The sequence below is a fragment of the Stigmatopora nigra genome, chromosome 11, assembly GCF_051989575.1.
Source record: "Stigmatopora nigra isolate UIUO_SnigA chromosome 11, RoL_Snig_1.1, whole genome shotgun sequence".
NCBI lineage: Eukaryota > Metazoa > Chordata > Actinopteri > Syngnathiformes > Syngnathidae > Stigmatopora > Stigmatopora nigra.
The window spans coordinates 13027676-13049143 of NC_135518.1; the positions used below are offsets into that span (position 1 = coordinate 13027676).

Sequence of the window (21468 nt, forward strand, 5' to 3'; positions counted from 1 at the left end):
ATTGTTTTGCAAAGTCAAAAAATAACCATAATAAGGAATTGCCTAGAAAAAACATGAAAAATCAAGAGTTAAAACAACATGGTGGTGGATTTTCTCTTAAATTTTAAATGTGGGTATTTTGGGGGGAGGTTGATTTATTAAAATGTGTTCCGCTGCCTTGCTCAGGAGAACATTTTGCTCTTGATAACAATCAAAGTGCCAATTAGAGCTGTCCCTGCTAGTTGTGGTAAAAGGTCATTTTGACACCCTCATATTTCTAGCCATTTTTTTTTTTTTTGTTTCCCTCCTGCAATGCGGAACGTCTCCAGCAGACCACGGCTAAAGCGTAAAGCTAAATGACATTTTTGCGCTCACGAACTGATGACATCATGTGCAATGGCCACTTTTTTTTTGTGTGTGTTATTGTTCTTCTAACTTGCAGTTGTAGAAGTAAGTGTATGAGCAAGAGCGCTTGTTGAATAATGGATGAAAAATGTACAGGCCGGGATGATGGATTGCTCAAGTTTGCTAGTGACATTAGATGATATTTACACATTGCGGATTCAGTAGTTAAGTGTATACACTGAGTATTACTGTTATATTTGGGAGGGGTCCTTTTTTTAACATTTTTTAAATGATTTTGCTTTTTTTTTTTTGTAACTCCTGTCATGATAGTCAATGGTTTTTGTGTGTTTATGTTAAAAATAACTCACAAATGAATTAAGGGATTATATTTAAACTTGCAGGATATGATATGTGATGAAGTTATCATATAATGAGGTTAAAGGTCAAAGAAAACAAATTGGTATTGTTTAAAATTAAGGTATTTGCTATAAGGAAAACAGTAAATGTTCACTTTTTAATTTTTACTTCTCATTTTTTGTCATTTCCTGGAGTATAATTACTATTTAAGATTTAAAATGACATGAAAATCAATAATCATTGATAGATGCTGCTTGACTATAAGTAGCATTGCTTATTATGAAATTTAGAATGTATTATCTAAGTAGCTTTATATTTTCCATTCATTTGGGGTGGAAGTAAATGACAAGGCAATTTATTTGCTGTGAAATAAGTTATTGGAAATTTCTATTCTGTGCACACACACAGCCTTGCTTTGAACCTTCCGTGAACTTTTTCATGGCCACTGGAATGTCAAATTTCAATCCAATGAGGTGATTATGGTACTGAGCCATTTGGCATCAGCATAATTGTTCATTGCTACAAAAATGGCTTGCTTTCACTTCTTGTCTGCAATTTCAGGGGAGTTCTTTCATATTTAATATGGAGGGATAATCACCTGTTTAACTTAAACACTTTGCAAAATTATTGCTTAAAACTAGGCGGCCACAAATTGGATATTTTGGAAGTTATTGATTATTTTGTGATTATATTGTCAATATCTAAATGACGTCATTTTGAACTTAACATTTTAGAATGCAAAGAAAAGTTGGCTTACATTGGATGAGTGTTTAGGGCCTGGGGCTTGCAGGTATGGGGTCGAGCGTTCGATTCCAGGTGGGTCCTCACTGTGTAGAGTTTGCGTGTTCGTTCTGGGCTTGTGTGGGTTTTCTCTGGGTACTCCATTTTCCTCCAAATGCCAAAAACACATGCTAAGATAGCTGGTTTTAAACTCTAAATTGCCTAACTCTTGCTATTTTGTTGTTGTACTTTGTCTCCTCGTGGTCTCTGATTGGCTGCCCACCTACTCAAGCTCTGTGTTACCCACAGTGAACTGTGCCAGGCTCCAGCACCCCTCAAGACCCTGAAAAATGAATGAATATTACAGAATGGCAGTTCAGGAACGTTTCCTAATTTCCTTTGCAAATGAGATGTCATTTGATTGGTTACTGGTCAATTTCAACACGAATACAAAAGATAAGTAAAGAAAGTGAGACTTTGACGAGGTGCTGTCCGTTTTGAAAGCTGTCGGTCGCTTGGCAACCCAAAGCAAGGACGTTTCCTTGTTGACAGAAAATCTTGCCCATAATTGAGTGGCAATAATGGCTTCACAGGACGCGGACACCACACTTGATATCTTTTCATCAAGTGTCCTCGCTGGCCACTGTAGACTTCTTCTTTGTTAAAGCTGTTTGCCAAAGAGTAGATATTTGCAACAAAGCCAGAAAAATGTTTACTTTTAACGACTCATTGAGGCCATGTCCATGTTAGACGTCGCGGTCAGCGGCCTTAATTTATATCGTGTATCCTGTTTCGTTTTGGTAGTTTGTCATGTTTTTCCAAAGTCAAGATGGCGGCTTTCCATTTTCTAGCAACAAACTATATCAGGGGTAGGGAATCTATGGCTCGGGAGCCATATCTGGGTCTTTTGATGGGGTTATATGGTTCGGGGGCCATATCTGGGTCTTTTGATGGGGTTATATGGTTCGGGGGCCATATCTGGGTCTTTTGATGGGGTTATATAGTTCGGGAGCCATATGTGGCTCTTTTGATGGGTTTATATGGCTCTCCGCCTTTTCATATTTTTTCTTCATTCGACTGTTTTTTCATGCATTATCTCATTGATACTCATTGATTAGCAACAGTAAAATAATGTTCTCAAAAGAAATCAGCCTTTTTTTACTTTCAAAGTGCTGAAATGAATAATAAATGCTCACATTTTCATGTATTCTTACTTTTAAATTCTGATTATGGCTCTCAAGGAATTATATTTGAAAATATGAATTGTTTATGGCTCTCTGCATCAAAAGGCAACCCCTCAATTGAAACAAATTGACAAAAAAAGCATCTCACCTCAATCTGGCAACCACTAAACCAGCTTTTTTGATGAACTCAAAGCAGGACAAAATAGTTTGCGATCAACTTTGCTTTTCTTAACACACAAAAGTTTCATTAGGGCAACCTTATTGATTAACAGGTGTTTTCTTTGGCATTCATCAGCAATGCTAATGTGTGTCATTAGTCAAAAACAATGGGAAATCTGCCAAGGAACATATTCGCTGCTGTGCATAACATATTAGCCACTGCTTTTTCTCTCCACCTTTTTAATGAGACGCGACAAAATAGAACAGAACAGAACAGAGAGCTCCTATATGTGTCTGAGTGGGTTGGACCAAAGGCACTTTGTATTCACCAGCTGTGATTGACCTCCCGGATTTATTCCACACAATGTTACATTTCGCCAATAGAGACCAGACAGGCTTTTAAAAATATTTCTGTACTTCAATGTCAATTCCTCAGAGGCCACAATGTACATTTCTGCAATAGCCAGAACAAATATCTTTTGATTAAAATTAAAAAAAAACTTCCCGATCAAATACAACATGGCTAATAAAGTCAGTGAGAAAGACGTGCGAATGGAAACCTACCATATTTTGACGACTATAAGGCGCACTGTTTTATAAGGCGCACCCTCAATGAATGATACTTTTTTTCCCCATATATAAGTCGCACTGGATTATAAGGCGCCCTGTCTATTTTGGAGAAAATTTAAGACTTAAGTGCGCTTTATAGTCGTGAAAATACGGTAATTTTATGACAAGACAAGAAGTTTAGAAACAGAAGACGAAAAACCAAATGCATGTACTTGAGGAAAGTTCCATTTCAGGTGCAAACACTTCCATCTGAAACTTCTAACTAAAACAGCGAGATCAATTTGGCGTTTGCTACCAATTCAAGCCATTAATCTTCCTTTTGTCCCATTGTACTAACACAATGACGTCCATTCTGTTGTCCGCAGCCTTCCGGGGGTGCCGCATAGTGTGCTTTTCCAAAACGGATGCCCAAACTACACAATATTCCAAATTCCAGGTCGAATAGAACAAACAAACAAAGTAGAAATGCATCCATAACATCCATTTTTTTGCATCATGTCCCAAAAAAAGTCTAGTTTTGATGCTGTTCCACGTGGAACGGCTTTCATGGCGTATCAGCGATGTCCGTTTGATATCGTCCCCGCGGAGAAAAGTCACCTAATCCCGTCCGCGAACCCCGAAAAAAAAGAATGGAAATATAAATTTAACCGTAACCAAATAATCCCCTGAAATAACAAGCTTAACGGCTAAAACCCCTCTCTAATTTTATCGGGAATCTCCCAAACGCTGATACGACAATGACATCAAAGCGGGACACGGAACGCGTGGCAAACAAATGAATAGACGGCCAGGGCGGCATTAGGGCTTAATACGCCGCTACGGCTTTCAGGAATGCGTCGGAGGTTCGGCGTCGGCGACCTCGGGAGATTTGTAGCGCTCGCCAGTTTCAGCGCTTTTTTCGGACGCTATTGTTGAAAAGTGAATGAGATTTTGTGACTTTCTAGTTTATGGAATGTAAAAGCTTGCAAAAGCGGAACTTTCTATCAAAGATGATGTTATGAAGTTATGTTAAGCGTAATTTAAAGGCCATTCAAATACAGCATTAGCATCAGATATGATGGAATTTAAAAGGTCAAATAAAGTTTTCTCTATGGAAAAAAATTAACATTTTTTTTACACCATAACTAAGCTCCTTCTATTTGCACACTTTCACTATAATAATACTTTGAGTTTAAATCAAGCTTAGACTATTTAGATGAAAAACATTTTTCAAGCCTTTATTAAAAAAACCATGTTTATGTAGTCATTTTTTTCCTCATATCATCTGATGTCAAAACACCTTTTAATATGACTGATCATTTCAAAGATAAAATGTGAAAATGTAAAATGCTAGAGATGGAATAAATTCATAAGTCTGGATAGAATATGTTAAGCACACTCAAATCCAAATGATGAGCCATAAATAAGGTAACATGATCCATTTTCATGCTTTTTCTCCTCTTTTATTTTTAAAAAAATGTTGCAATTTAACTGAGATGGGTCAGTTTGCTTGCTTTTGTTTTATTTCGGTTGCCTCATCGCTTCCAATTGAGCCGCGCCGACCAAATCGATGACACGCGAGCAGGGCGGCGGTTTCATCTTTCACTTTTCATCGCTATTTCGCTTCCATACGCTCATAGATGACTTTTGAGGACGAAAGCCCAAAGAAGAAACACTAGGCGTAGAACTTTCATCACTCATCTGAGTTTTTGTCTGATCCGCAACGCGGCATTTGCGCGGAGAACGACGACGACGATCGACGGCTTTCGCGGAATGAAGCGCCGCGGATGGTAATTGGCCGAGGAGCCCAGATGCTAAATGACAAGCAGAAAATTGAGATAAATGCGCTAGTAGGTCAAAGCTATTATGCGCTTTTCATTTATCACCTCGGATGCACCCCGGAGGAATCACTTTCAAATGGACGGTGTCCCCCATTCCCGAATAAAAGCCACCCACAGTACAACACATGCAAACTCACCAAAATGAATTTAAGGGCATATATTTTGTCATAGAATCGCATATCATTTATACATTATGTTTATGTTACTTACTTTATTTGATTGATGGAAGATTATTTAAAATTGGTTTTGAATTACAAAAGTGGAGACAAATATTTAAGCTCTCATGTCAAAGCGTCCTTTTAATATTTGCCTAATTTGAATTATGAGCTCAGTCGAGGAAATTATTCAATTTGAGTGTCAAGATAAGAGTATATGTATTGTTTAACTATTTTAATATAAGTGTAAAAAGAAATTGTGGCTTTTGGTAACAATATTTGAATAACATTAATTTTTTTAACATAAACTGGTAAGGAATTACAACATGGGAACCAAAAATATCAAAATACCAGAACAATAATTTGTATTATGGCCATTATTATTGTTGTTATACTATACTAAACTATATATTTTTTTAAAACAACAACAAATATTTGGAATTTTCATTCATTTGAATGAAAATCTGTCTTGAGTTACAAGTATTATGACAAACTAAACAAACTGCAAGTCAAGGCACCATTGTAGTTACTATAAATTTATCAAATATAATTTTTGTTTGTTTTATTCCCTCACAATTCACTCCTAATTTCAGATGTCAATCAAGTCATGATTTTTTTATTTTACGATTCAAATTCAACTGGTATTTTGTCAAATATACAAAAATACTTCCATTTATCTTAATTTCAAGTGGAAGTAAATATTGATAGACAGACTGAGTGGAATAGACAAGTTGTTAAAGTCTGATCTTTTAATATATGAACACCCGAGTTTGTTTTTTTGAAATGATAACCGTCGCTAGTCTATTTGATGTCGTTTTATTTAAAGTCGCGTCGGCGCTGACTGAAGAGAAATGAAAAGAAGAGTTGGGAAATGGATTTTGACAAGAAAAGCCGTTTCCCCTCACAATTAGCGTGCTAGTAGAAGCGACTGCACATAACAACACAAAATGAATGTTTACTCCAAAGATTGTCGGAGAAAATTGCACCTGAGTTTGTTCTTTGGAGGGCCACAACAAAAAAAAACTGTCATTGTCAAGATAGGTGCTTGAAATTGTGTTTGATAGCGCTGGAATATCAAGTACTGCAATTCCCTCCTTTTGGAGACGTTTCGGCTTCGACTCAATTCGGACTTTGCGTCGGGTTAACTTTAATAATTCGACGTTTCGGGAATGTCTGAGTAGTTTAGAAAGAAAAAAGTAGTTTAGAAAAAATCTAATGTAAAATTTGTTAACTTGGAATTAGGGTGCTCGGACGTTTGGTCGCCGGTCTTTTGGTCACAGAGAGTTTACTGGTGAAACCAGCTCTCAAAATTATATTCATGAAAGAGAGTTTAATATCTAAGAGGGAAAAATTAATATCTAAATACTGTTTAATATCTAAGTACTGTTTAATATCTAAGTACTGTTTAATATCTAAGTACTGTTTGATATCTAAGTACTGTTTGATATCTAAGTACTGTTTGATATCTAAGTACTGTATAATATCTAAGTACATTTGACCGGTGACCAAATGACCGGCGACCAAACGTCCGGTCACGGGAATTTGAAGGCCTGCCATAAAAAAAAATAAAAAAATCCACCCGGCAACAACTCATTGCTTGTATTTTAATCGTCATTAAGTAGTTTATAGATGCTGGGAATGAGCGTTTTCCCAATGCTGTTTTTTTCTGGATTTCTTTTTTTTTGTAAAGTACGTAAGTGGTAGGCGTCTGGAAGTTGGGAAGGCAGACAGTTGCTCAGAGAGAGGGAGACTGAGAGAGAGAGAGAGAACATTAAGGTAGACGAGGTGATGCGGCGTAGGCAGGATGCTCAAGGTGCTCCCAGTCTTGACAGCTACTTCCATCATTAGCTCTCTTCTTGTACTCTTTCACAAGTGAGGAAAGAAAGAAAGAAAGAAAGAGAGAAAAAAAACTGAGAGAGGCATTCCTAGCTCTTGCATCGCTTGTCTGGCCTTGCTTTTCCAGGATTGTTCTCTTTTGGAAGTTGTACAAAAGATTCATTCATTCCTTTTGATTTCATGCTTATTCTCACTGAGAAGTCATTGGAATTTTTATTAAACTAGTTTTTATGCTTTGACTCTTGACCTGAGAATGTTATACTGAATGTAAGATTTTTATTTGGACTGTCAGTTGATGTTTGATGCCAAACTCGTTAGCTCACACAGTAAATATTAAAAAATAATCAAAAAAATGTCTACCCAAAATTACATCAGGGTTTAATTTTGTGATTTATAAGCCTGGAGGGCTGCCAGACTAATCTTTTTTGACATTAAACTTCAACCTTTAGTGACAATGGACAGCAAAAAACATTTTTGGGTGTGTGTCTATGCAAATATTGACTTATTCTGTCTTCTAAAATGCTTCTTTAGTGAGTTAAGTTTAAATGCGAGACTCTCCAGTCCCTATAGTTAAGTTATAAAATCAATATCACCTCCATTGTTCGTGATTAAACATATTTGTTATGCCGTAGTCGGACAGCAAGCAAAATGTAGTCGAGGGGTCATCGGGTCGGGCTTCATTTAAAAAGCTTGGAGAAATATAGAGCGGCTCTGTTTTTTTTTTTTTTAGCCGGCTAACGGCATCATTTTCTTTCATGTGTCTATTTAATAGTCTGGAAACAAAGTGCAGGCAATAAAAGTGATTGATGGCGCAAGGTCACCGACCATGAGAGGCCGCTCACTAATTTTTGCTGATATGGTGTACGCTATATTATGCATAATCCCTAAATGGTTGTTGTTATGGATCGGGTGTTAAGTTACAGCAGTGTGCTTAGATTCAGGGCAACTTAGTAGTATAGAAAATATTAGAATACACAATTGGGCAGGTGAGCTAAACTCTTAATGACTAGTATCCTCAACCTGAATATGTTATGCTACCCTAATTTTCCGTTTTTCTCCAAAAAAGAAAGATTTAGACATTTGATATCATGTAGTTTTGCTTTTTTATAAAATGAATGAGCCCGTTTCTCAAAAAAAAATGTAATTTTTCTGTTTTTATTCTGAGCTAAATATTTTAATTATTATTTCTTATTATTTTGATATTATTGTTTTATATGGTAGCTACTTATTTATTATTATTTACAGATTTTTTTTATCTGTTCATTATTTGTGCACGTCCCTACTTAGTTATGTTGACTATTTCTTTATTTATGACCTATTTATTGATTTTTTTTTGATTTACTAGTTATTGTTATTGAATATTAATTTGTCTCTATTTGTTGTTGTTATTGTGCACCTATTGGTGAGGCTTTAAATCTCATTATATTGGTATAAAGTCAATTTAAGCCTTCAATTCAATTCAAAGTAACTTTACCAAAACTATTTTTGTAATTTTCTATCCATTGCTGTCATTTATTTCATATTTTCTTCTTTCATTTGACGCCATTTTGGATCTTTACCTTGAAGTCAGGTGTGCTTTCTAGTGCAAAATGAAATCAGTAGTTTGCAAAGACATTACTGACTAATGAAGAAATGCATTTCAACACGAACTTTGAAAGCACAAAGCGGACATGGCGTAGCGCTATCATCGCTATCATAATTTCCAATTAGTCCTCATTTTCTGGAAGTGGTCCACTCTTACCGTATTTCCTCTATCAGCAGTAACGAGGGATGCATCAGAACGTGTTAAAACCCGTGTGCATGTGTGTGTGAGTGTGTTTGTGTGTCAGTGCAGGAGATTGATAGGAAGTGAAGGTCCCGTGGTAACATGCCAGGCTCTCCGTGTCTTCTGCCTCGTTTTTGTATGATGGGATTGTGATGTTGATGCTGTGTGATTTCCACTGCCAGTTCGCGTACACGCGTGGCTTCTCCGTTCGGATTATTAATTCAGAGATTGGCCTTCTCGGCGAGAAAGCGTGGCGGTGAGAAGGGTGTGGGGGGGGGGGGTGGATTTGAAAGCGGGGTGTAATTAGACCACCGCTACGCTGGTAAATGGAGTTGTGCTGTCATATTACAATATCTAATTGGTCTCAAATGACAAGGAGAACCGGTAAAACATGGACGAGCGGGCTTGAAAATTCCCGTCCGACCTGTTCTTCTCATCCCAGCGCAACTTGTCCAATTATTGGGGCCTTTTCTTTTGTCTTGTTGGAAGTTCCTTCTTTTCAGGGACCTTGGCGGCATGACAAGCTGCTGTCAAAAGTGGAATGGAAATTGTCGAGGAATAGGCCGCGAGTTGGGCGTTTTTAGGGGTCTGTTAGGTCGACGCCCGCCCAGTTCATTTCAACTGGGTAGCTGATGATTCGATTGATATATATTTAGTTTTGTTTGCAAACAGTTCATTTCGCTTAGAAAAATATTCATAGTACAACTTTTTTCATTGCCTATTTGAATTAAATTGAATGCTTTTATTGTCATTAAATAAGTATAATGAGATTTAAAGTTTGACTACCAAGGGCAGAAATAACATCAACAAAGAAACAGACATATAAATAATCCATACATAAGTAGTGAACATAATAAAACATGATAAGTAGTCAATAACATAAGTAGGGAAGTGCACAAATAATATCAAAAACAAACAAACAAACAAACAAATGAATAGCTAAATCATCAATAAATCCTAATAAAAATAAATCATCAGTAAATAAGTAGTCAACATAATACATAAGTAGTAGTCAACATAGTACATAGGTAATAGTCAACATAGTACATAGGTAGTAGTCAACATAGTACATTAGTAGTAGTCAACATAGTACATAGGTAGTAGTCAACATAGTACATAGGTAGTAGTCAACATAGTACATAGGTAGTAGACAACATAGTACATTAGTAGTAGACAACATAGTACATAAGCTTACAAGCAAAACATCACTGAGGTGCACCATGTTGATTTTGAAATACAAAAACAAGTCCAAATTACTTATGACAAGACATAAACACATATTTGTATGTTATATTTCTCCCATTATGGCCGTCACAGGATTTTGCTTTGTATTCCTTCCGCCATGGGACATTTTGGCTCTACCTTCTGTTACCAAAAATGTGGCGTTTCTCCTCTGAAGGACAATTTGCCCTCCCGTTGTTATCGTCCGCGGGTATACATACATACATCCCAGCGTTGGCTGGCTGGCTGGCTGACTCCGTGTTTGCGCATCACGCCAAGTGCGAGCGGCGTCCTGACAAGTAAATGAAAGGTCCCATCCTTCTTCAAGTTTGCTCCCGGGCGACGCTTCTCGTCCCCATTCCGTCAGCATCAAAACGCGGCGACACCACGCGGGGAATCTCAAAAACGGTCCATTACGGGCTGCCACGGGGATCGCAGACACCATTAAGGGATGCTATCGCTTACAAATAATGCATGTCTGCGCTCTTATTCTTATCTGTCGGGGAGCCACGGGACACGGCGAGGCTAAGGGCGGACGCAATAACCTGGGACAAGGACATAGAAAATGCTCGGGCGAGGATAGGCGCCAGATATTGGACGTCAATTGGAATGAATGGAAACAAACAATACAAATAGTTTTTTCAAGTATACAATAGCATTACGTGTATTTTTCTTTATACATCATTCATTCATTTTCTGCTTATCCCAAGTGTTGCAAGGGTGCTGGAGCTTATCCCAGCTAATTACAGGCACCAGTCGAGGGACACCCCATATCGGTGGCCAGCCAATCACAGGACACGAAGAGACAAAGTACAACAAATCATAGCTAGTGTTGGGCAATTTAGAGTCATCAAGTAGCTAGCCTAGCATGCATGTTTTTATAATGTGGGAGGAAACTAGAGTACCCAGAGAAAACCCACACAAAAACATAGTGAGGGCCCACCTGGGGTCGAACCCACGACCCCAGAACTGTGAGGCCGACGCCCAAACCTGCTCTTCCATACATAATTATATGTTTAATTGGAATTAACTCTTGTTCATTGTAGTGAATATCTATCAAAGGTCATTGGGGTCACTTATTTAGAGTCAAAGTGGTGATGGGGCCACTCCCATTTGAATTACACTCCCATTGGCTAACACCATTTAGAAATAGCTTGTTGCTTTTGTCTTGGATAGTGCTATTGTTGTTTCCTGACCCATATTGTCAGATAAAATCAAGGGCTGGCTCTAGAGGTGACTGTGTTGTTCCCTTCGGAATAAGATGGTACTACTTTGTATGGCAAATTGTATTGGAAGGTATTGGCAAAAAACGGCGGTATGAGGGATGCCATCTCTGCTCCTACTCGTGATTTTCAAGCATGCAGCAATTTCATCTCCAAACTCCAGAGGCTCCATCTTTCACTCGGAAAAAAAACGCCATTAAGTTCACGGGCCGTTATGTCTTTTTAATGAGAGCTTTAAATTGCCGCGGTGATTTTTGTGCAAAATGAAAACGGCGCTCTTCGCCGACGAACGTCAAGCGACAAACGATCCCCCCGATCGGCCTCACTGACGTTCACGCACCCGCCCGCCCGCCCGCGTGATGAGAGCGAGCGACGAAAGCGACGCGCTCTTGTCTGCAGTGGAAAATTGTTCAAATGTAATGAGGCCAAATTGCCTGCCGCTTTCCACGCTTTGACACGGATGTCGAGCGCCGGCCCACCCGTGCGTACGTACGTGTGTTCGTGATGAGCCATCACTGCCAACCCCCACACCCCCAAATGGATTGGACACCCATGTCTGGCACTTTGTTAATTAGCTTGCCACTTCAGGTTATTCCCCGCCTCCTAACCTGCTGAGATATGATACAGCACCCCCTGCAAAAAAAATTGCATTTTTAAAGCATGTCTGACCTGTCATTAGCATAAAAAACATAGTTGCTATTTTTTTTAGATATATAATAGCTGTTCAATACAATTAGTTAATTTATTGGAAAACAGTAATCCCTCGAATATTGCGGTTAATATAAACCAAAAATGGCGCGATAATCAAAAAATTGCCGAGTAGAATCACCCCTATTATAAATTTTTTAAGTTCTCAGAGTCCTAGTAGCAAAAGTAGCGAGTTTCAGCATTACGTTTTCCATTTGTATGATATTTAAAAATAGATATATCAAAAATTTTAAAAATGCCAAGTAGGGTCACCCCTATTATAACTTTTAAAAAAAATTTAGAGTCCTAGTAGCAAAAGTGGCAAGTTTCAGTATGAATTTTCCCTTTTGTACCACTTTTAAAAATATATACATATTTTTTTCTATTATTTATAAAAATGTGAATCAGTGAATTCGCGAACCCGTGATAATCGAGGGATTACTGGTCATTTCCTTATACTTTATCATTTTAAATGCATGTAAATGTGAAAAAATAGTCTATCTTAATGCTAACAAAGAATCATACACAGGCTTATCATGTTTTTCTGTTGAACTTCCTGCCCTTTTTTGAAGTAATTCCCTTTTTAATGTCATCAGAAATTGGACTAGTGCTCCTTCAAAATTGGAAGGAGAAATTCTATCCGTTTAATAAGATCAAGTCATAACTTTTGTCCTGGCCGCAATGTAGGAAAGTGCCTGTCAGACTAATGACACTCAATTTCATGCTATTTGTCACCTTGCTTCCAAATATCATAAAATAAGCAAGACCTGCGAAGGCACAGGAAATAATCATCAGATCACAGCTTCCTTCCTCCGCGTTCCGAATCGGAGGAACTTTCAATTTGCGGCTCCCTGGGAAAGAAAGAAAGAAAATTACATTTTTTTTTCTTTTTTTTTTTTTTGTTTTGTTCCGCTGGCGAATGAAATCATTTATTGCGTATTAGTCACTTCTTGTCTGAAACCATCGCCAAGGACAAAAGATGTCAAACTTGTCTGCTTTTTTTTCCTCATATTCAAGGCCACCCAACAAAAAGAAGAAAAAAAAAACATGATGAGTTTCATAAATCCGACATTTGATCCTCCACTCGAGGACTCTTGATAATTAATACAGCTATCATTAACTATCATTAACATTAGACTTTAAAGGCTCACTCTCATTCTTGGGTACTGAGAACGGAAAACAACAATAATAATCGTAAGTTAACTACATGCCATTAAATTAAATGTCATAATATTTAGAATTTACGACACTAAAACAAAGGAGTGAACCGCTACACTTGTATTTATACATGTTAATGTATTAGATTAGATTAGCTAACTTTATTGATCCCGTATTTGGGAAATTTCACTGTCACAGTAGCAAGAGGGTGAGAATACAGACACAGAAAAAGACATTGTAGACATAAATAAATAGGTAAAAAACAAGTTAATGAATAAATAAGCGTGTTGCTGAAATACATTAATACATACATACATATATAAATATACATATACATACATATATATAAACATACATATATATATATATATATATATATATATATATATATATATATATATATATATATATATATATATATATATATATATATATATATATATATATATACATACATATACCTACATATACATACATATACCTACATATACATATACATACATACACATAGATGCACATGTATACATACGGTTGGTCTTAACACTAAGACTAATCTAACTAATGATGCAAAATCTACAATGATTGGAAATAATTTACTCTTTAAGTGACTTAGCCCATATAGTATTAAATCTGAGAAATTAATAGAATGAAGACTGATTTTCTGGGGCTTTCATATCCAATAATTTGTTCACAATTTGCCCCTGATCTAATTAATAAGCAAAGTAAAAAATGGCGGTACCCTTTCTTGTTGGTTAGAAGAAATATGCAATCCGATTACATTCCCTAATGATGGTTAACGATGTCGTTTGTAATCTTTTCTAACTTCCGACACCATCTGGCATCCGATCCCATTGTCGTGGCACCGCAACGACCCGGTGGCCACACGGCTGACGACTACACGTCTCCGTGACACTCTCGCTCATTAACCCTACGTCGCCATTGGACTCGCGATCGCGCCCCCTCACTTCCCGTTTCCTTGGGAAAGCCTTAAAGCCCTTCGTTAAATTCCAGTCTTTTAAAAATAGAACGCTATCTCGACCCCCTGAAATTGTCTCCCCCCCCCCCATATCGAATGGGCTCTTCTCACTCTCATCGAGTTCCTCACAGAAGAAGCGACTTTGGCAAAAAAAAGCGGAAAGTGACGGCTGTTACTGGCGGCCACCCGCGGAGAGGAAGAGAGATAAATAGCGCCCAAAGAGCAGATTGACAAGCGAATTCAACGGCGTGATTAATGTGACAACCTTCCAGAAAAGGTTACGCGTCCGCGGGGAACGCTAATGTGTGCCAGACACAGAGAAGGAAAGACAGAGAAAAAAAAACGGAAGGGCAAGAGTCAAACGAGAAAGTCGGACGGTTCGCCGCTGTACTTTTAGCCACCGGCAGCCCTCCTTTTCCATATCGACAATGGAATCGTTTTCAAATTCATTCATGTTTTGGTTATGGAGGAGGAAAGTGGAATACCCGGAGAAAACCCACCCAAGCCATTGGAAAACATCCAAATTCCATATAGTGAGATCGAACCAACGATCACATAACTGTGAGACCGACATACTAACCACTTAAGCGCCAACCAATGCTACAAAAATATATATATTTGTTTTGTACATTATAACTTTATTTTATCGTATATTCTTGAAATTTCTTACAATAACAATCATTTTTTTTATTGATAAACACAAAAATCAATATTATATATCTAAAAAATACATTAATGGAAAAATCTGTCTTTTATTATGAAAACAAGCATATTTATAGTATTTTTTACTTAAAAAAAGATTAAAAATGATGACATATTTGGGCCGTCCCCAAATTAAACTCCGCCCCTTCGTCCATGCTAGAGCGCCTCGAAAAAAAAAGTTTACGGCGGCGTCCCTCAAGGCGAACGAAGACGGCTGAGTCTGATGCGGGCTGACTCTGATGGCGAGGGCGGCTGACCTTTGGACCGCCGAGCGCGCTCAGACGACACCCTCCGCGTGCCTTTCAAATCCCAAGCAGCCTCGCCGAGTGCGGCCATGTTTGACAGGCGACATCTGTCAACGAGCGAGCTTCCTCATCAAATATGAAAAGGAAAAAAAAAACATGAGATGCAACAGCCATGTTCAACTTTGGAAGCGTCCAATCACTCAGAAAAGGTCAAAAGACGCACAAGAGGACGATCTAGTGTCCAATGTCCAATACCAATGAACATGGGACAACTGGCAGTCAATAATCATGTTTGATAATAATAATAATAATAAATCTGTACGTAATCGAGCAGCAAAATGACCATTTCTGACCTTTTTTGACCTTTGACCTTTTCCCTTCTCATTAAATCATCTCGCAAATGTGAGTCGTATCGGCTAATCGCTTATGTAGTTATGTTAAAATTTATTTTCCGACCTTTGACCTCGTTATTATAAAAATGTTGTCACCTTTGCCATTTAATGTCACAAAAATATCCTCCAAGTTGGATAATAATGTTATTTAACCACTTCTGGGTTTATCTTGAACACAAGTTAATAAATCATGAATTTCCAAAAAATGCTTATCCTCACAAGGTTCGCGGGGGAGCTGGAGCCTGTCCTAAATTTTGCATATTTTTGGGGGACAGATGGGAGATGAGATTTATATTCATGTGTATATACGTAAGATTTTAGCCGTGGGCTAATTTCCATCTTTAGTCCCTTGTGTAGGTTGAAGATAAAAGATGACGCATACTAGACACACTTAGCACAATTTTAGACAGCGTTGTGATGGCAATTTTGTTCATTTAATAGCCAGGCTTTAAGATGATTGGCCAAGAGGTTCTGAGACGGGAGTTCACGTATAATAATTGCTATTGAGTTCCTGGTATGAAGAGAAAAGATGCTTTGGCTAATTTAACACTCTTTTTAAGGGAACTACACAGTCACCTCTAGAGCCAGCCATTGTTGATATATTGGATTTTTTGGTACAAAATCTTGCAGTGGAGGAGGAGGGGCTTTGTTTTGGAAGATTTTGGAGACTAACATATTTAACAGAATAGTTTTTTTATATATATATCTGACAGTGCTTGTGCATTTTTGGCTTTCTGTCCAATACTTTTATTGTTATTTTGAAGGCCGTTGACAGTTTTTGTTATGGTGTTTTCTCTCAGAAACTTCTACTACATCACCATGCTCCGTGACCCAGTGTCCCGCTACCTAAGCGAATGGAAACACGTCCAACGTGGCGCCACCTGGAAAACAGCCCTCCACACCTGCGAGGGGCGCTCACCCACCCGTGATGAGTTACCCGCCTGCTACGAGGGCGAAGACTGGTCTGGCGTCAGCCTTTCCGACTTCACCCGTTGCACCTCCAACCTGGCCAACAACCGTCAAGTACGAATGCTGTCCGATTTGAGCTTGGTGGGCTGCTACAACCTGTCGTCCATGAACGAGAGCCAACGTGACCACATCTTGCTAAGCAGCGCCATGAACAACCTGAAAAACATGGCCTTCTACGGCCTGACGGAGTTCCAGCGCAAGACGCAGTACCTGTTCGAGCGGACGTTCCGCCTTCGCTTCATCTCGCCATTCACGCAGATCAACAGTACACGCGCCGCCAACGTGGAGCTGAGCGAGGACGTGCGACGGCGTATTGAGGAACTCAACTTCCTGGATGTCCAGCTCTACCGTTACGCTAAGGACCTTTTCCTGCAGCGTTTTCAATTCAGCCGGCAGAGGGAACGCCGTGAGGTGCGTTTGAAGAGGCGGGAAGAACGCCGTTGGGTACGCCAACGCCAGCAGAGGGCAGGACGACCCGATTCCGACTCGAGCCCGGGCGATGTTGACTTTGTCGCTACTACCGAAGACTACGCCAGCCAAGTGGCTCGCTGGTGATGTCGACATGATTGGCGCTAAAACTTTGGGCTTTGGCTCGCCATGGGAACTGAAAATTAAGGGTGGCGCCATTTTCCAAAATGGCGAATGTCACAAATAATGGAAAATCTACATTTGCTTGAAAGTTGGGGGGGTTTTCTCTTCCAATTTGATTGGAAAAGGACATTTTTGGGGGACATTTGGCAGCCATTGTAAAAAAAAAACTGGAAATTTATTCTAAAAAAGTGTTCATTGTTTTCACAGACTCCGCCTCCCGTTTGATGCTTTGAGCTAAAGTTTAAAAGCATGTCAACAACTTGAAGGTTTCCACTGCATTTTAGGTTCAACCTGGAATTTCAACCTAAAGCCCAATGTCCAAAAAATGTGGGTGAGTAGAACATAATTTCATCATATCATTTTTTCTTGCAGTTTTTACCTTCATAAATGGCATTTTTCATGATTATAGTTTGACTTTATTAACCTTTTACAGCATTATCCTGAAAAAAATGACTAAAATTTCCAAAAAACATAAACAAAAAGACTATTCTAACAACATTATTTAAAAAAATTGTCATAATAACATTGGCATTGTCTTCTCAAAACTCAAATCCTGCAAATCTGGCTTTCATATCAATTACTTTTAAGGATTTTTATTTCATTTTCCTCCATCTAATACATCTAAAAGTTCCCTAAACTTAAATAGTTCGTGCCCATCTCCTTTTCAAACAAGGACACTTTTTCTAAGTGACCTTTTTTGGTGTCTTAAAACTCTTTGAATGCTGTCTTTTTTAACCATTTCATGGCTGCCTTGGTTCTTTTCCATAAACACATTTTACCAGAATAAAAAAAAATAACAATCAGAAAGAAACAACTTTATTTTCAACAACAAAAAAGCTGAATGTCCTCAATAGCTCAATACGTTCTTTTTAAGCGGTACTTCTTGCATGCAACATTCACACAAGTAGTCTGAAAAGAAGAATGCGATACATTTATTTTATTTATTTGCAGTCAATGAAAAGCTTTTCCTTGAGAGCCACTTTTGTTGCATGAGGACCGATTATGTATTTAACTTTCAGTCTTCTATTTTGCTTTCATAAGTGCAATACCTTGCTAACAAAAAAAAAAGAAGAAAAATCAGTTTTTGGTTAAAAAGTTAGTTGAGAATATTTGCTATTGATGGTTCACAATGTCCAATTCATTTTGCTTGACAGACTTTTGATTAATTGCGATTATATTGCAGGTTATTTTCTGTTTTAATATGCCAGATTTGAAATTTTAGCTGGAATATTTTCTTAGCAAATTATTGGTTTCTTAAAGAAAATATGTTTGAAAATCATTGCTAATTTTGAATCATTACAAAGACTACAGTTACATTTTTTTAAATTAAATTAAATAATTAAAAGGGTAAATTGCAGTTTTTTTGTACAGAAATTCATGGAAAAATGAGTTTATGTTTGGAATAATTTCTAATTTTGAGTCATTACAAAGACTATAGTTACATTTGTTTATTCTTTTTTAAAAATTTAATTAAACAAATAAAAGGGGGAAATTATAAGAGTTTTTTTTACAAAAATATTCTAAATTAATGAAAAAAATGAGTATTTAGGCTGCAAAAAATGAAAGAAATTCATAGAAATAAAGCAAATATTGCCCTAATGATAATATTTACTATAAAAAGACTACTTTGAATGCCTCTAAACCATCACCATCAATATATTTAACATAAAATTTAGTTTAACTCCCTAAACAACATAAAATCTAAACAACTTGCTGTCATCATTAATTGGACTTATATTGCAGTCCATGGCAAATATTGCAAAATTCCCCCCAGCCTAACTTTCAAAGTTTTACTGTAAAAAATGTGTCGAAAAATATGCTAAAATCTTGAAAATCTAAAGCGCCTGATTCTTTCCCAATGTGACCATGTAAGCTTTTATTTCATATTTTGATGTTTCTTATCTCCACACACCCGAATTATCAGTCTCAATGCCTTTTTTTCTGCATTTTTCCCAATGATTCCCACTCATCCATGTATTCTTTACAAATCAGACTCATCCATTTTTAGGGTCTTTTTTAAAAGGCTTTTTGCAGCGGTGTGACGAGAGACGACAGATGGGAAGCGTGGTATGTGCTATATTCACTATACTGGAACATTTAAAATTTAAAAAAAAACATCTTAGCACTGACGTACTTATAATTTGGATGAGTGTGAAGTAAGGCAATAATGTTGGTTATTTTATTAGAGCATTTTTTCGGGGTGTAAAAGTATTTCCGCCATTTATGTGGCCTTTACTTTGGGTAAAGCATTCATTGGCTGACATTGGGGTGCTCAAAATTCCATTTATTTTGGCAGGGAGGGTTGGCAGAGAGTGATTAGGGCCACGCCTCCTTGTCAAAAAATAATGGAAAATGATTGGAAAGGGTTTAAAATATTGGAATTCCCAGCCAGTCCTCCATGTTGGGATGAATTGGACATATATGATTGTCAATGGGAGATAATGAGTTAAATGTTCTTTTAAATTACAAAAAAAAAAATGTTTTTGGAGGCTATGACCAGAGTTTATTTCAGTTTTTAGTTATTTTAATGTTTTTTTTAAATGTACAAAGTCATTTTAAATGATAAATCAATAGGAATTGATAATATTACTAAATATATTTGTTAAATGACTGAAAATGGAGGATGATAAGTGTGTATATGCTCATATTAACTCTTTGGCTGCCATTGACTGGGATAGATGTCCAATTTAGACCAAAAAATTGGGCGTTTATTGTTGTTAGTGGCGTGGAAGGGGTTAATTAGGGTTTGGATGGCAGTGAGAGAGTTAATTAGGAGTTAAGATTGTTTCCACACTCTTTTATAACTCACTATTTTCAATCAATGACTTAAATGGGTGTTTTCACCTCATTTTTTCAGATTTTTTATTTTTACAGCACATAGGTTGGTAATATTATACATATTTCAATACTACATTATAGTATGAGTTGTTATAGGTCACATGAATGGTGGAGTTTGGCCTTTGAAAATTTTTAATTCCTTGCAAAGTTGTACAAAAATGGAGAATATTATTACCAATATGGCATCTGCAAAGGGGAAATAAGGAGTTTTCTCCTATGTAATAAGAATTTATGTACATGTTTAAATGTCTTGTGATGAATTGAATTTGCCTTTTTTTGGGCTGGTGACATTTAATCCGCCATTTTTTTTCTTGTACGACATGAACAAATTTGGGGGAAATGACTTATAAGTACAAATAAATGCATTAAATGGCAATGAGGCTTCTATGTTTTCATTGCTTTTTATCAAATAAAACAAAATATGGAAGATTTTGCCACGTGAATGGTTAGCGTTTGGATTAGCAGATGGTTGGCAATTGTGTTGTCGCCAATGTTTTTGACCGTAGGAAGTGTTTAATGACTTGGAGAAAAAGGAAAAATAAAACAGACGCCTCTTGGCCAAGACGTGAGTTTAATTTATCAGCTTTTGTCGTCAGCAGAAAAAAGATGGCGCATGCTTGATTCCATCTGGCGCTCGCCCTGCGAGGAACATTGACTTATTAATAACGCCACAAAGGAAATGAAAAGGGAAAAAAGGAGTGGTATAAGAAAAGTGTAGTCAAAAATAATGTAAAATACTACTAAAGTACAAAAAAATGATATTTTAAACCATACTCTTAAGGAAAATAGGATGTTATTTTTTCTTTTCTTAAATATTTTATATATATGTTATATTATATATATTATATTTATAATGTATTACATTATGTATCTTATTTTTATATTTATTTTGATTTATTATTTTAAATGTTTTTGTTATTATATTATATATAAAAATGTGGTAAATTCTTCATTTTCAAGTATTTTGTAGTCTATGAATATGCATTAGTAATCAGATGAGTACTATTGTACGTCAAAATTGTTCATTTTTTTAAAATTAAGAGTACTTGAAAATGACCTAAATTGCAGCTTAAATGTTTGTCTGGGCTTTAGACATATTTGAAGGGTTTTATTTTAAAAATCCAGACATTTTGGGATACATTTCTTTGCATTTGTGCGTTGTAAACCGAGACCCAAAATCACAAGTTGCACTATACTGCCGTCTAGTAGTCACTTGGGCAAATTACAGCTTCTAGAACTAGTAGTCGTCTTTTCTATTATTTTTGGGATACACAGCATCCCCGTTGTCTTCATAAAATAATTTAAAAAATGAATCATAATAGAATAAATAAAGCTGTTTATTTGCTTCAAAAAATATAATATAAACTCCCATGTTACATACTAAAGAATATAAAAGAAATATGCATATAGTAATAACATAGCATTGTATTTAGGTGAGCTTTGACGAAAAAAACTTGACATACACAACAACAAAAAATGACTGAAAATTGCAAAAGCAATACAGTTTTAGTTTTAATAATCACAGATTTCCAATAAGTGGCAATCTGACATTTGATGAATTCTAACATTATTTCCA

General features: G+C 36.9%; 1 protein-coding gene across 4 annotated transcripts in view; it reads left to right on the forward strand.

Moving 5' to 3' along the window:
* Positions 1-17118, forward strand: part of hs6st3b (heparan sulfate 6-O-sulfotransferase 3b) — a 42386-nt gene extending 25268 nt beyond the window's left edge. For all 4 annotated transcript variants that reach the window (XM_077727494.1, XM_077727492.1, XM_077727493.1 and 1 more), the window contains one exon: positions 16295-17118. In XM_077727494.1, the coding sequence (XP_077583620.1) occupies positions 16295-17018 (724 nt within the window). In that variant the 3' untranslated portion in view covers positions 17019-17118. The remainder of the gene's footprint in view (positions 1-16294) is intronic.
* The last annotated feature ends 4350 nt before the right edge of the window (positions 17119-21468 follow it).